This window comes from Maniola jurtina, chromosome 7 (assembly GCF_905333055.1).
Source record: "Maniola jurtina chromosome 7, ilManJurt1.1, whole genome shotgun sequence".
Lineage (NCBI taxonomy): Eukaryota > Metazoa > Arthropoda > Insecta > Lepidoptera > Nymphalidae > Maniola > Maniola jurtina.
In genome coordinates, this window is record NC_060035.1 from 7,743,748 (window position 1) to 7,756,060 (window position 12,313).

At 34.9% G+C, this 12,313-nt stretch overlaps 2 protein-coding genes across 4 annotated transcripts in view; one reads left to right on the forward strand and one right to left on the reverse strand.

Moving 5' to 3' along the window:
* The window catches only part of LOC123867012 (cyclin-G-associated kinase), a 32,802-nt gene extending 26,665 nt beyond the window's left edge, over positions 1-6,137 (reverse strand). For both annotated transcript variants that reach the window (XM_045908847.1, XM_045908846.1), the window contains exons 1-5: positions 5,825-6,137; positions 2,953-3,357; positions 2,767-2,864; positions 2,141-2,366; positions 940-1,095 (exon numbers count right to left, since the gene is read on the reverse strand). In XM_045908847.1, coding sequence (XP_045764803.1) covers positions 940-1,095; positions 2,141-2,366; positions 2,767-2,864; positions 2,953-3,357; positions 5,825-5,957 — 1,018 coding nt within the window. In that variant the 5' untranslated portion in view covers positions 5,958-6,137. The remainder of the gene's footprint in view (positions 1-939; positions 1,096-2,140; positions 2,367-2,766; positions 2,865-2,952; positions 3,358-5,824) is intronic.
* Positions 6,138-6,561: 424 nt separating this feature from the next.
* Positions 6,562-11,589, forward strand: LOC123866778 (E3 ubiquitin-protein ligase NRDP1). Of its 2 annotated transcripts, none has more exons than XM_045908468.1 (7): positions 6,562-6,896; positions 6,983-7,125; positions 8,425-8,507; positions 8,959-9,164; positions 9,306-9,464; positions 10,531-10,661; positions 10,773-11,589. In XM_045908468.1, exons 1-7 carry the CDS (start codon positions 6,807-6,809, stop codon positions 10,909-10,911), a joined length of 951 nt encoding a protein of 316 aa, XP_045764424.1. In that variant the 5' UTR covers positions 6,562-6,806; the 3' UTR covers positions 10,912-11,589. The 2 variants fall into 2 exon arrangements, with proteins under 2 accessions (XP_045764424.1, XP_045764425.1); XM_045908469.1 differs by having other exon boundaries at positions 9,306-9,461.
* Positions 11,590-12,313: the final 724 nt, after the last annotated feature.

Genomic DNA, 12,313 nt, shown 5'->3' on the forward strand with positions numbered 1-12,313 from the left:
TCAAAAAAATTGTGCACAACCAAATAAACCCACTGCATATTAAAAACCTATGTTTTCCCTTTTGTTTTAAATACAAAAAAAATACTTGAATGTTAGGTATCTTATTTAAAAATGTAACTTCTGAACAGTACATCTTTATCTTCTATTAATGAAAAAAATGTTTAGGTTATTATGTATGTGGTATTTATATTTATAATTGTGAAAATATTATTTCTTAGAGTTTAGACCTACGGGAATGTGTACATGGCTTGATTTATAATAAAATAGTGCAATTAATATGTAGCTAGCATATCATAACTTAAAGTTACCTAATAAGTAAAAAATGTACACACTTTTTAAATGTGTACTGTCTTTTTTGGTCATAAAAGTGTTTTATAAACTAATAGAGTTTAATTTTAAATAAAATTAAACTAAGACATTCTTTCGATTCTGATTGAATTCTTATCAGAACATCTTTGTAGTTTGCTTGCTTATGTGAGATACCGCAAAGAGCAAGTAGCGCCTTTCAAGCTATTTTCCTATACATAAATCATAATTCACATTAATGTAAGTAGAAAGTAAAAAATTGTAAAAGTCAAATAAATGCTATACTACCTTCTCAAATGGCCAACAATTTATCCAATATATTTCTTACCTTTGGCGATTCTCGTTTTGGCGGTAATCAATATTTAAAAGTAAAGACACTGTACAATCAGGTATGAAACTCAATCCAAAACAAATCTCATGAGAAAAATAAAAAAATTTGAGTGTAAAAAGTCAAAAAATGCTTGACCATTTTTAGCTCGAGTTGTAAATGCAACAGAACAAAACAATGGACCGGTCGGGTGTGAAGTTCTGCAAATCATTTTGGACACTTAAGGCGCTTCGTTTATCACAAGAACCGATGGGCCGCGGCGCGTTAAGATATGGTAGTGTAATATTTACTTGACTTCTTATTACCTGGCGAGCTAGTGGCCACAGATTGTTCAACTTTTTTACGCTCAAATTTGAGTGGTTGCTTGAGATTGATGTTGTTGGACTCCGCTATCGCCGCCAGCCGCTCCAGCACGCCACTGATCGCCAGCCGCGCCTCGGGGTTCACCGTCAGGCAGCCACCTGCGGACAAGCCCTCGCGTTACCCACTAGCTCACGCTCTCAGGCGTTTATATTACAGACAAAATGTGCATGCAAGACGCAGTTGATGTGAAAACTCATATCAATCGATGGCGATTATTAACTAACAGTTGACCCAATTCGGAAACTGGATGAGACCTACTCCGGAGGCCTTTTAGTTTCCTCCGTGCCTCTGAGAGCACGCTAACCCATCGTCGGTCCTTCTTATTATCACTTACATCTGAAAATAACTGTAAAAACCTAATAGTTAAAGTCTCTTTCTCTTAGTTGAGTTGTATGTGGGACTTTCTAGTAACCCACCGCATTATCTATGAAAGAAAACCCCTATAATTATGTGATTAAAGGAAAGGGGTATGAGCCTCAGCAATGAGGACAAAGAGAGAGAAAGACTCAGTGATTTAACCTGTACATAAGTTGATCAGTTTCTCCTATATAAAAAATTATGGTAGTATTATTGTCAGGTCGATCGCCGCACGAGTTATCGGCGACGATGCCTGGTCAGTTCTAAGCTTTAGAGTTAGGAACATGGGCGGTATTCTACAAGGATAGTATATTTCGGAGAGTAGGTACTATTCTCTATAGTTACCCCTCGACTTTATACTATCGGACCGCAAGGCATCCGTAGATTTACCTCCTTTACAGAATCTGCGGTGTCATCACAGTCAAGCAAGCACACACCTATTATATGTATAGTTAAAAAAAAAGTATACTCAGCTACTCAGCAACACAGGTTTAAAGGAAGTCCCCACAAATAAATACTTACTCACTATTACAAAAAGCTTAAGACATAGTTCAAACACATGTTAAACTTGTAAACCCATACAAATGCATGTGTTTTATGTAAGTGTAAGTTTTGTGGTAATTAAACCAGTATACCATTAAATGCTAACACCATTAAATGCCAAAGAGTAACAAGTATTTATTAATGTTTTCCCCACTACTTTCTTTTATTGTAAAGTATACTATGCATTAAAATCATTAACCAATAAAAGATCCTTTCAATTAATATTGACTAAAGAATACTCACTTATAATTTCATGGAAACATTTGTAGCGTTGATCATTGGGATTCAAGTTATAATTTCCATTCAGGATCGCCAATTTAGCAGAGTCTTCAAAAGGATGTTGCATATAGCACAGTGTGTATAATATACATCCTAATGCCCAAATATCTACTGCATGGTCTATTTTACGGTTATCCCAAGTATCTAGCATCTCTGGGGCACGGTACATTGGTGTTGTGAACTGGGCCAACTGAAAAAGTTTGTTGTTATGCAAAATCAATATACAATGTTTCAATTCAAATCATATTTTGAATAAGTACTACTAAATTTTATCATAAAGTCTATTAAATTTCATATCACAATTTGAATAACAAGTGTAAATTAAAAATTTATAACACCCCCGACAAGTGAAGGTTACAGTAACTAGAAAAGAACTGATAGCTTTCAAATGGCTGAACCGATTTTCTTGGATTATAGCTAAGAACACTCTCGATCAAGCCACTTTTCTAACAAAAAAATCTAAATTAAAATCTGTTCAATAGTTTAGGAGCTTATAACACCTTATAACACCTTAGCTTATAACGTCAAACTTATAACACCCCTCTTTTTGGGTTGGGGGTTAAAAACAAAAAGTAAATAATTTAACTTACATTTTCCTCTAACATATTCCTTTGATTTGCACTCCAAGAAGGATTAGGAGCAAACACATCTGTGGTGGCAGATCCAAAATCACACAACTTAATTGTACCTGAAATTTTCATAATGAAATAAAAATTAAATCACACTCTGTGTAACTGTGAAAACTAGTCCAGCAGAGAAAAAGGCTTAAGGCTTACCTTCATTCGATATTAAGAAATTTTCTAATTTGAGATCACGATGTGCAATAGGAGGCACTTGCGCATGCATATGTTGGACTGCTTTACATGTCTGGTAGAATACCCTTAGGATTGTGGGAAGTGGGAATGCTTGCCCTCTATTTTGCAATGCCTCCATTAGGCTTCCTCCACTACACAGATCTGTCAATAATAAATACTCCCCCATTCCATGGCTTGTTTTTGTTTTATCGATAAATGAAGCAGCTATATATTTTATTATGTTGGGATGCCCAGATAGCTTCTTTAATATGCTAATTTCTTGTATAATATTTTTATTAGCTTGTTCATCTGCAGCCATTAGCCTTTTCAAGGCATATTCTGCTCCTGAGGATACATCTTGAGCAACAAACACAAATGCAAAACCACCTGTAATAACAGATAATTGAGAAGTGTTTTTATAGTTAACAAATCGAAGAGGAACAAACATTATTCACCTGATATAATAATAAAAACCAATTTGATGGCAGAATTTTTAGAAAATTGTACAAATTTAATGAAAAATAGTTTTAAGTAATTAGATTTGATTCAATAATATTTAAGAGATGACATAAAAATATATCACTATGCAAAAGTGTGTCTGACTGTCTGTTATCTTATCACAAGCCATACATTTAATTGATTTTAATGTAATTTGATGCACAGATAGCTTGCATTAATAGTCTGATTTTCTCTATAGAGGAAGTTTGCAAGATAGTCCATTAAAATTTCTAGTTCTAATCGGAATTCTAAGGCTGCAGGGGTACTGCCAGCCTCGATTTGAGGATTCAACAACTGTTGTGGTGAATTAAGTAGGTACCAAACATAGTTTCATCACTGTACTCCAAGTCCAAACTCCTCAATCCTGATGCTGGAGGGTAGGTACATCATTCCTAAGCTGTGGTGATTCTGGAACTACTGATGGTAAAGTGATATTGTATACTAATTATTATATACTCCATTATTAAAAATTAAGTCCTAACCTCGATTATTACCGATTAAAGCCTCGATAGCTCAACGAAGGAGCTCATTGAGGAGCGGACTGATTGTCATGTCATACCCACTCCTGGCACAAGCTTTACGCTTAATCGGAGGGAAAGGGGAGAATTAGTCATGATTAACATGGCTAATATTCTTTATTTAAAAAAACTCAATCCTGGTGCTGGAAGGTACAGCACTCCTAAGCTGAAACTGGAACTAGGTAAATGGTGAATTGGTATTGGCTACCAATAAGCCATCTGATTTATTTCCATTAAATCGTTGTCTGATAAAATGATCCAACATTCTATTAAAATCTGTTCAGTAGTTATCGTAGCATACTATTTTATTCTTTTTTAATACACAACTGACTGTATTTTAGTAACGCGACGTCATGCCACGCCACGCCGTCCAGCCGGCCTGCTTGTTTCTAAAGATGCTGGACTGTTATATTTTATCAGGAAAACCAACAGCTTTTTGTACTACATAGGCTTACAACTTATCTAACAGGTTTTCACAAATATACATACTAAACAAACAAAAACATAATAAAAGTGCAACTAGTTTGTGTTTCCTACAGTGTAACAAATTAATTAAATTTCTGTAATGTAACCATAAAATAGTCAATACTAGATTTGTTATACAAGAAGCATGAATTAAAATGGGGATTTAGTTATCTATGTAATTTTTTTTGTCTAGACACATGCAAAATGTGAGGGTACTAATAATCTAGCTCCAGAAGTAGATATCTACTGGCCCCCTTGCTATGTTAACTAGAAAACCAATATCAACTATGTTTCTACAAATAAAGTGGAACAGGGTATTTTTTTTTTAAAAAAGGACTTCTGCAGTTTAAGACAAGTATAAATCTGAACAGACTTTTTCGGAAGAAATTTAATGAAGGTGATTTAATGTTTTAGGAACCTGATTTTATGTTGGATACTTTCTATTTTGATCTTATGAAAATATGCAGGATTTGGCAGGAGTATTCTAAGGTCACTTGAGAGTGGAGACCAATGAACAATAGAAATTTTTAAGTTTCGCTCATAACTTGGTCATTTAGTCGTATGAAAAAGTAATTGTAACTGTTGATTTTGTTTTACCAAGGACTGCAAAAATAAATTATTACCTATAATCATAAATAAATCGGAATAGGACTGACTAACTTCAAACCCACCCTAGATTCTTATTAGGGAGGTGTTTGTGCGACACATGGGAAAGTAGACACTTGAAGCAAGCAGGAGTATGCTTTGCACCACATCACACAAACACTCAGCGATAAGGAGTAATAAGGACCCCAAATGAGTTTCAAACAAGTTAGGCATATTCTGATGAACTTATGTGAGTTTAGATATTGAAAATATTTCTATAATGGCAAATCAAAAGAAAGATTTTGATTAGATTATCCTGGATCTTTGGAGGTGCAATATGACATATTTTTATGGTAACTGCCCAGCTGTAATCAGTTTTTTCATATTTTGTAAATAATTGAATTTCAGAATAAATCACTACCCATATTATAAATGCGAAAGGTGATTGTTTGTCGGTTTGTCCTTCAATGACGTCGCAAAAGATTAATGTAATTTTTCCATGGGTACAGTTAAATGCCTGGAGAGTAACATAGGATACTTTTTATCCCGCAAAATCAAAGAGGTCCCACGGGATTTTCAAAAACCTAAATCCACGCATACGAAGTCGCCAGTATCAGGTGGTCAGTAATATGTTGAATGTTATTTGAGCAATTATTTCAAAGGTTTTCACGAAGCAGGAAGTCTAAAACCTAAGACAATGAATTTCGACGCCCCCAATCAGTACAGAGAGTACCAATCACAAAATTAGAACATAGCCAAATATTTACTTATAATAGAATAATGCTTACCTTCTGCGATGACTTTTTTCACTCTCAATTTCATGTTCCCTATTTCAACAAATTGTCCAACAAAATCATTATCGCTGCCACCGTTGGCACCTCCAGAGCTGAAGTACCCCATCGCAGACTTAAAAACACTCATGTTGACCACTGATTTTCTTAACTTATTTTTAAATCACAGGAGTTACAAAATACATATTGTTAACAGCTTCTTCTTAAATACATCACCTAAATAAAAATAATTTACAAGAGAAACTTATAAAGAAATTGCTAAATGGATTGGTTTTTTTGACGTTTGTCGTTTGGCAGATAAAAATGATGTTGCCATTATGCAACGAGCATAAATCATAAAATCCATAGAGGTATTGTGAAAAACTGGCAGAGGTAAAGCTTAGCATCATGATTGGACCAATGATTGGACCATTGACTTCATATCGTATTTATGGCATGGACAGGCTGCAAACCATCTGTAAACGTGCTGTTATGGACGCGCCCCACGCCTGTGGCCTTGTGACTGTGGTAAACAACAAACAACAGTCAACAAGCCATCAACAAGCACTGGCAAGCGTGTGGACGGGTGTTTACAGCAGTTTACAGCTTGGCCACAGAGTACTTTTGAGCTTGCCCAACGCTTGTCGATCGATCCGATTGGCCAACCTTTCTGTGCACTGGCACAGAGTATGTCCGTTATGAACAGGTTAAAAAGAGCTAGAATCTAGAGCTATAAACTGTTAAAAAAGATCTGTGCACACAGAGCAGAGTACTTTTTACATAAAGTGCAATTTATTAATATTTTTTGTTGTTATTTCATTGTTATTTTATAGGTACTTATTGCCTAAGCTTATTTGTTTCGTTTAATTCCTAATTCTCAGTTGGATTTGGTGGAACAAATCTATTGATAAATGTGATCTTTATTTGATTGTGTATTGACTGTTAACTCTAACAATACATACCAACAACCGATGAGTGTCTCCCAGGCCCAAAACCAAGAATGGGATTTGAAATCAAAAGGTTTCAAGGTGACGTCGATGAAGAACTTATTTGTCCTATCTGTTCAGGAGTTTTAGAGGATCCTTTGCAGGTTTGTGTTGTGACAGGTTTAAAAAAATAAATGTAGTACCTACTTATTCCATAACCGAATCAATGTTTCCATTGGGGTTGTTGTAGGCACCAGCTTGCGAGCATGCTTTTTGTCGTGCCTGCATAACAGAATGGATTAGTCGTCAACCAACATGTCCAGTAGACCGGCAGGCAGTGACAGCTAGCCAATTAAGACCTGTTCCGAGAATACTTCGTAACCTACTTTCCAGGTATGACATTTCGTAACTGCTGTGTACTATATTAACTTGCTTCTTGCACATTAATTTCAGGTTATGATGTCATGTAGGTTCACTTTAAAATTATTAATTTTACTTACAGTTGCTGCTAGCAATCCACTGGTTTGTTGGTAATGAGCATATGAGTCTTTCCACTGTTCCACTTTGATCTTTTTAATAAGTTTTGGAGCCTCTGTTTAGTTGTACTGTTTATTTTAAACAAGCTATCTGTTTTCATTAAAAAAAAAATGGTATTGTATTTGAACTCCTACCTATCATAATCCTATTGAACTCACACTGCCCAATACAAAGACCGAAATCTCCTTATTCTGGAGCACTTAAACATCATTAAATAGATATAGATAGCTATATCCAACATGATACAACAATATTATACAGGTATAATAAATTGAAATTTAGTTGAGAAAAATCTCAGAAAATAAGGAAGAATTTTCTTAATTTTAAATTTAAAAAAAACTCCCTTTTTGACAAACATGATTGACATGATGATATTGACATTACTGGCTCACTACTGAGCACAGGTCTCTTCTCGGAATGAGAAGGGTTTGGCCTTAGTGTAACACGCTGGCCAAATGTAGATCAGCAGACTTCACCTTTGAGAACATTATGCAGAACTCTCAGGCATGCAGGTTTCCTCACAATGTTTTCCTTCACCATTAAAATAAGTGATATTTAATTAGTTAAAATGCACAAAACTCTGTGTGCCTAGAATCAAACATCCTGAATAAGGGCTGGACGTCATAACCACTAGGCTATCAAAAACTGCTTTGTTTATCTTTGTTTATACATATTTAAAAGTTAGAGGGAGAAAGCAGTTCACTGTCAAAATGTGCTGTGGTCAATTTTATTCTGATTATTATGAATATGGCTATGTGATGGGTCCTTCTCTGACAATACATAGTTATAAGGAAAATTAGTACTTCGCTAGTGTCATAAGTAATCACAATGAATAACTCAAAAATGGGCCATCTTTGATATTGATAGCATTTGACCTCCCCTATAACCCATCATAGGAATTGTGACGTTTTACCATCACCCTACATTCGTATGAATATAATGGTTTTACCATCACCCTATATTCATATGACTGGCAGTCCAATTACTGATGCACATGTCAGACTGATAAGTCTAAAAATATTAGATTTTGAATGTAGGATCTCTATAACGTAGACCCCCACTAAGAAACGTTTTGAGAATACCAAGGAATTGATAAAAGTCTACCCACACAGATGGTAGTACAAGCTAGTAACTAATAAATGTTTACATTTTCAGATTATGTACAAGTTGTGATAATGCACCTCATGGATGCAATTCTGTATTAAAACTAGATTCATTGGCTTCACATTTAGTTGAATGTATGTATATTATTATAGAATTACTTTAAGATTACTTTATCTATTCTATAGCTATCCTTTCTGTAAAAAACTGGCATTGCTTTAAAATAATAAATTAATTTATATCTATCTAATTATAATCACAATATATTTGCATATTTCTATGTTGTTTGATAAAATACAAAGTATGTTTTTTACTGTTCATGTTTCTAACTTTTGCTAATGACTTTGCAAGAGTGAAGTTAAGTTAGTACTTCAAATCCAAGTGGATAAAAATTTTGATCATGAATAGATCAGTATTTCAGTTTTCTGTTACTACAGTAATTTTGAGTGCCTTTTGTGTGAAGGAACTTACAAAGAAATAAATACTGCAAGTTATTTAATTGTAATATATAGTACTATAGATTCCATCCAATTTCATTATTAATTAACTGTTTGACAATCAAAATTGTATTTTATATTGATGTAACAGGTGAATTTAATCCCAAACGGCCGGTACCGTGTGAGGCAGGCTGTGGCTTGGTAATACCTAAAGATGAGTTGAGCGATCACAACTGTGTCCGTGAGCTGCGCGCCCTCATCACCTCTCAGCAGGGCAAGCTCAATGACTATCAACAAGAGCTGGCTGAGCAACGTCTCATCATCAATGAGCATAAACGTGAATTGGCATTGCTTAAAGTGAGTACCTTACAACCCCTTTTTCATTGTGAGATAGACGAGATAGATGAGATGACATTCCATTTATAATGTCCCATGCGCCCCAATTTTCTAATAGTTGAACTTTATGTTTGGTGTAAAATTGATGAATGCTTTTTTTAGGAATTCATGCGTGCGATGCGGGTATCTAATCCGGCGATGCGCGCTCTCGCCGATCAAATGGAGCGCGAGGAAGTGATCCGCTGGGCCAACTCGCTTGCCCGCGCGCGCGTCACGCGCTGGGGCGGCATGATATCCACTCCCGATGACGTCCTGCAGGTGGTAATATAGCAGCGGCCGAGCTCGCCACACCACCCGCGCGGTGTGGCGAGCTGTGCCTACAGGTCCACGCTGAAACCAATCCCATCCAAATACTTATAGGGCAACTTTTTTTCTTTAAGCTGGCGAATCAGCAAGTTAAATTGGGATTTAGAAAGCAATGTTCTTTGCATACATAATATTTAAAGCAAAACGATATCTTATTTGTCCCTTATTTTTAGAGAAATATGCAGTCAAGCACTTACAAGCATGAATAAATCAACTATAATGTAATATTTCTGTTAGTAATGAAAATAAAGTATATATGTCCTAACAATGAGTTCAAAATATAATAAATCTATGGATTTGATTGGTAGCTGTGGTGATGACCTAAGCTCTATGTTATTGTAATATAAAACTGTAGTTTTTGCTCAAGTTGAAAATAACAACTTATCAATTCATATTTAATCACTTTTTGCGTGAAGGAGTAACAAACATACACACACACACTTTCGCCTTTATAATATTATAAGTGTGATGTGATTAAATCACACACACTAAAAACCCCTAAACGGATTTGGCTAAAATTCAGAATGGAGATAGATAATATCCTGGATTAGCACATAGGCTACTTTTATCCCGGAAAATCAAGGAGTTCCCACAGGATTTCGAAAAGCCTGAATCCAGTCGGACGAAGTCGCGGGCGTCAGCTAGTAACTAATATGTTAATAAGCTACTCGGATCATTATTAATTTTGCCGATAAGTCTCACCATATTATACTTTAGAACTGTGAAAGTTTCATCTTAATCAGTTAAATGTTTAGGATAGTGCAGACAAACTGTTAAAATACAACAATAGTAGGGACTAGCTAAGCTGTCCCAGCTTCACTCAGGTGGAATTTCTAAAAAAATATTTTCATTATAGAAAGCATATCTCTTATCAAATCAAATTTCAAGTTTCTCTTGACCAGGGGAGCTGGACATTGATAACTCAGTCAATCAGTTTCTCTTTTGTGTACAAAGATAATTACTCTTATTATAAAAATTATGAAAATACAAATAAATACAAGTAAAGTTAATTTCAAAACAGATGATGATCAAGAGAAGTTTGTCAGAGTCGGGTTGCCCTCCCCACATTATTGACGACTTGATGGAGAACTGCCACGAACGACGGTGGCCTCCCGGCCTGTCATCTCTAGAAACAAGACAAAATAATAGAAGGTATGTACAAGAAATCAAAACAAGGTTTGTCCACTGGTGGAAGTAGGTCTCTTTTAGGGACTTCCACATGCTATCCCTTATAATGCTCAATGCATTATTCTATTTTTACAGGCTGTACGAGAAATATGTTTGCAAAAGAGTGCCTGGGAAACAAGCTGTACTTGTGCTGCAGTGTGACAACACTCATGTCGATGACCACATGATGGTGGAGCCTGGCCTTGTCATGATATTTGCTCATGGTATTGAATAGCAGGAATTACGAACTTATAAGTGTGCTTATTGAATTTTTTTATTATTTTAGAATGTAATTACCGATATGATATGGTACAATATAAGTAGTGATGGATTTGTTTATAATTAATTAATAAATTACGCTATATTGTGCGGATATGATTGTATTTCATAGGTTGTATTCAAGATTCATGGCCGTAGGTAAAAGGCTGGCCTAAAATCACAGACTGAAACAAAATTATTGTTAAAATTAAAGGTCACGACTAAAAAAACAAAGTGCGGTTACACCTAGTTTTAGCTGGCTACAAGTACGTGAGCTGGTAGCATTTGGTTAAGCTTAGGAGTATTTTATTTATTTATGGCTAAAATTGAAAAAAAAATCTCAGAAAACTCTTCCTGAAATCAATTCCTGGCTACGGCCATGGTTGTATTATTGTTTTAAATCAAATATTTAAACATTCCTGAAATACGAAGTAAGTAGATGTAAAATGTTTTAAAAAAGTTCTCTACAAATAAAATTCAATACTTTTTAATGACAATTTTATTATTAAAGAGTGTGATCAAGATTTTTTATTATTTTAGATTAGTGACTGAGTGCTGTGTTATGTTAGAAAATGTTGCGTTTGTGCTGTAACATTCTATAAATCTATATGTATTATGTATTGCTTATAAACAAGAATACACTCACTCTGAGAAATTAATTTTAATTATTTTTCCTTTTCATCCAGTCAATAGTAAAAAATAAATCTAAATTGTGCATAATGTGATATTATTAGGAACTGCATAAATTAAATATTTACTCCTTTAATTTCCTCATTTTAATATATTTTAGATAATAATTCAAAGTAAAAATAATTGTTTTATTTTTCCCCAATTTCCATATTCACTTTTATGTGGGCGTGGTAGTTGCTAGGTGGTGTGGTGGTTACAGATCTGTTCACTGACATAGTGTCGGTACACCCGCAGGCGCTCTTGTCTTGCTTTTACTTATTATTACTGTTTGTTGAATGTTTTCTAAATAATAAAATAGAATAGGTACTATTTTATCTTCTGGTTATTGTAATAAAATAAGAATACCCTCCTTGAAGATCTTCCTGGCGCAGTGATTTTATTAGTGAGGGGTGCCGGGTTCAATTACCAGCAGGGGTTTGGAATTTAATAATTTCTAAATCTCCGGGACTAAATGACCAATATTTAAAAAAATCCAGTGAAATTCAGATTTTTACTCAGCAACACCACATACAGTACGACAAGGTTCTTTTGGCACTTGAATACACAACAAAGATCAAAAGGAAAAGAACAAAAGATCCTTGACGCACTGTACGCGGTACAGCGGTACATCATTGGTCCATGATTTAGGTTAGAGAGTTTTTTTTTTCTCTCGTCTGGCTTTACAAAGATTAGCCAATGTCAAGTTTGTA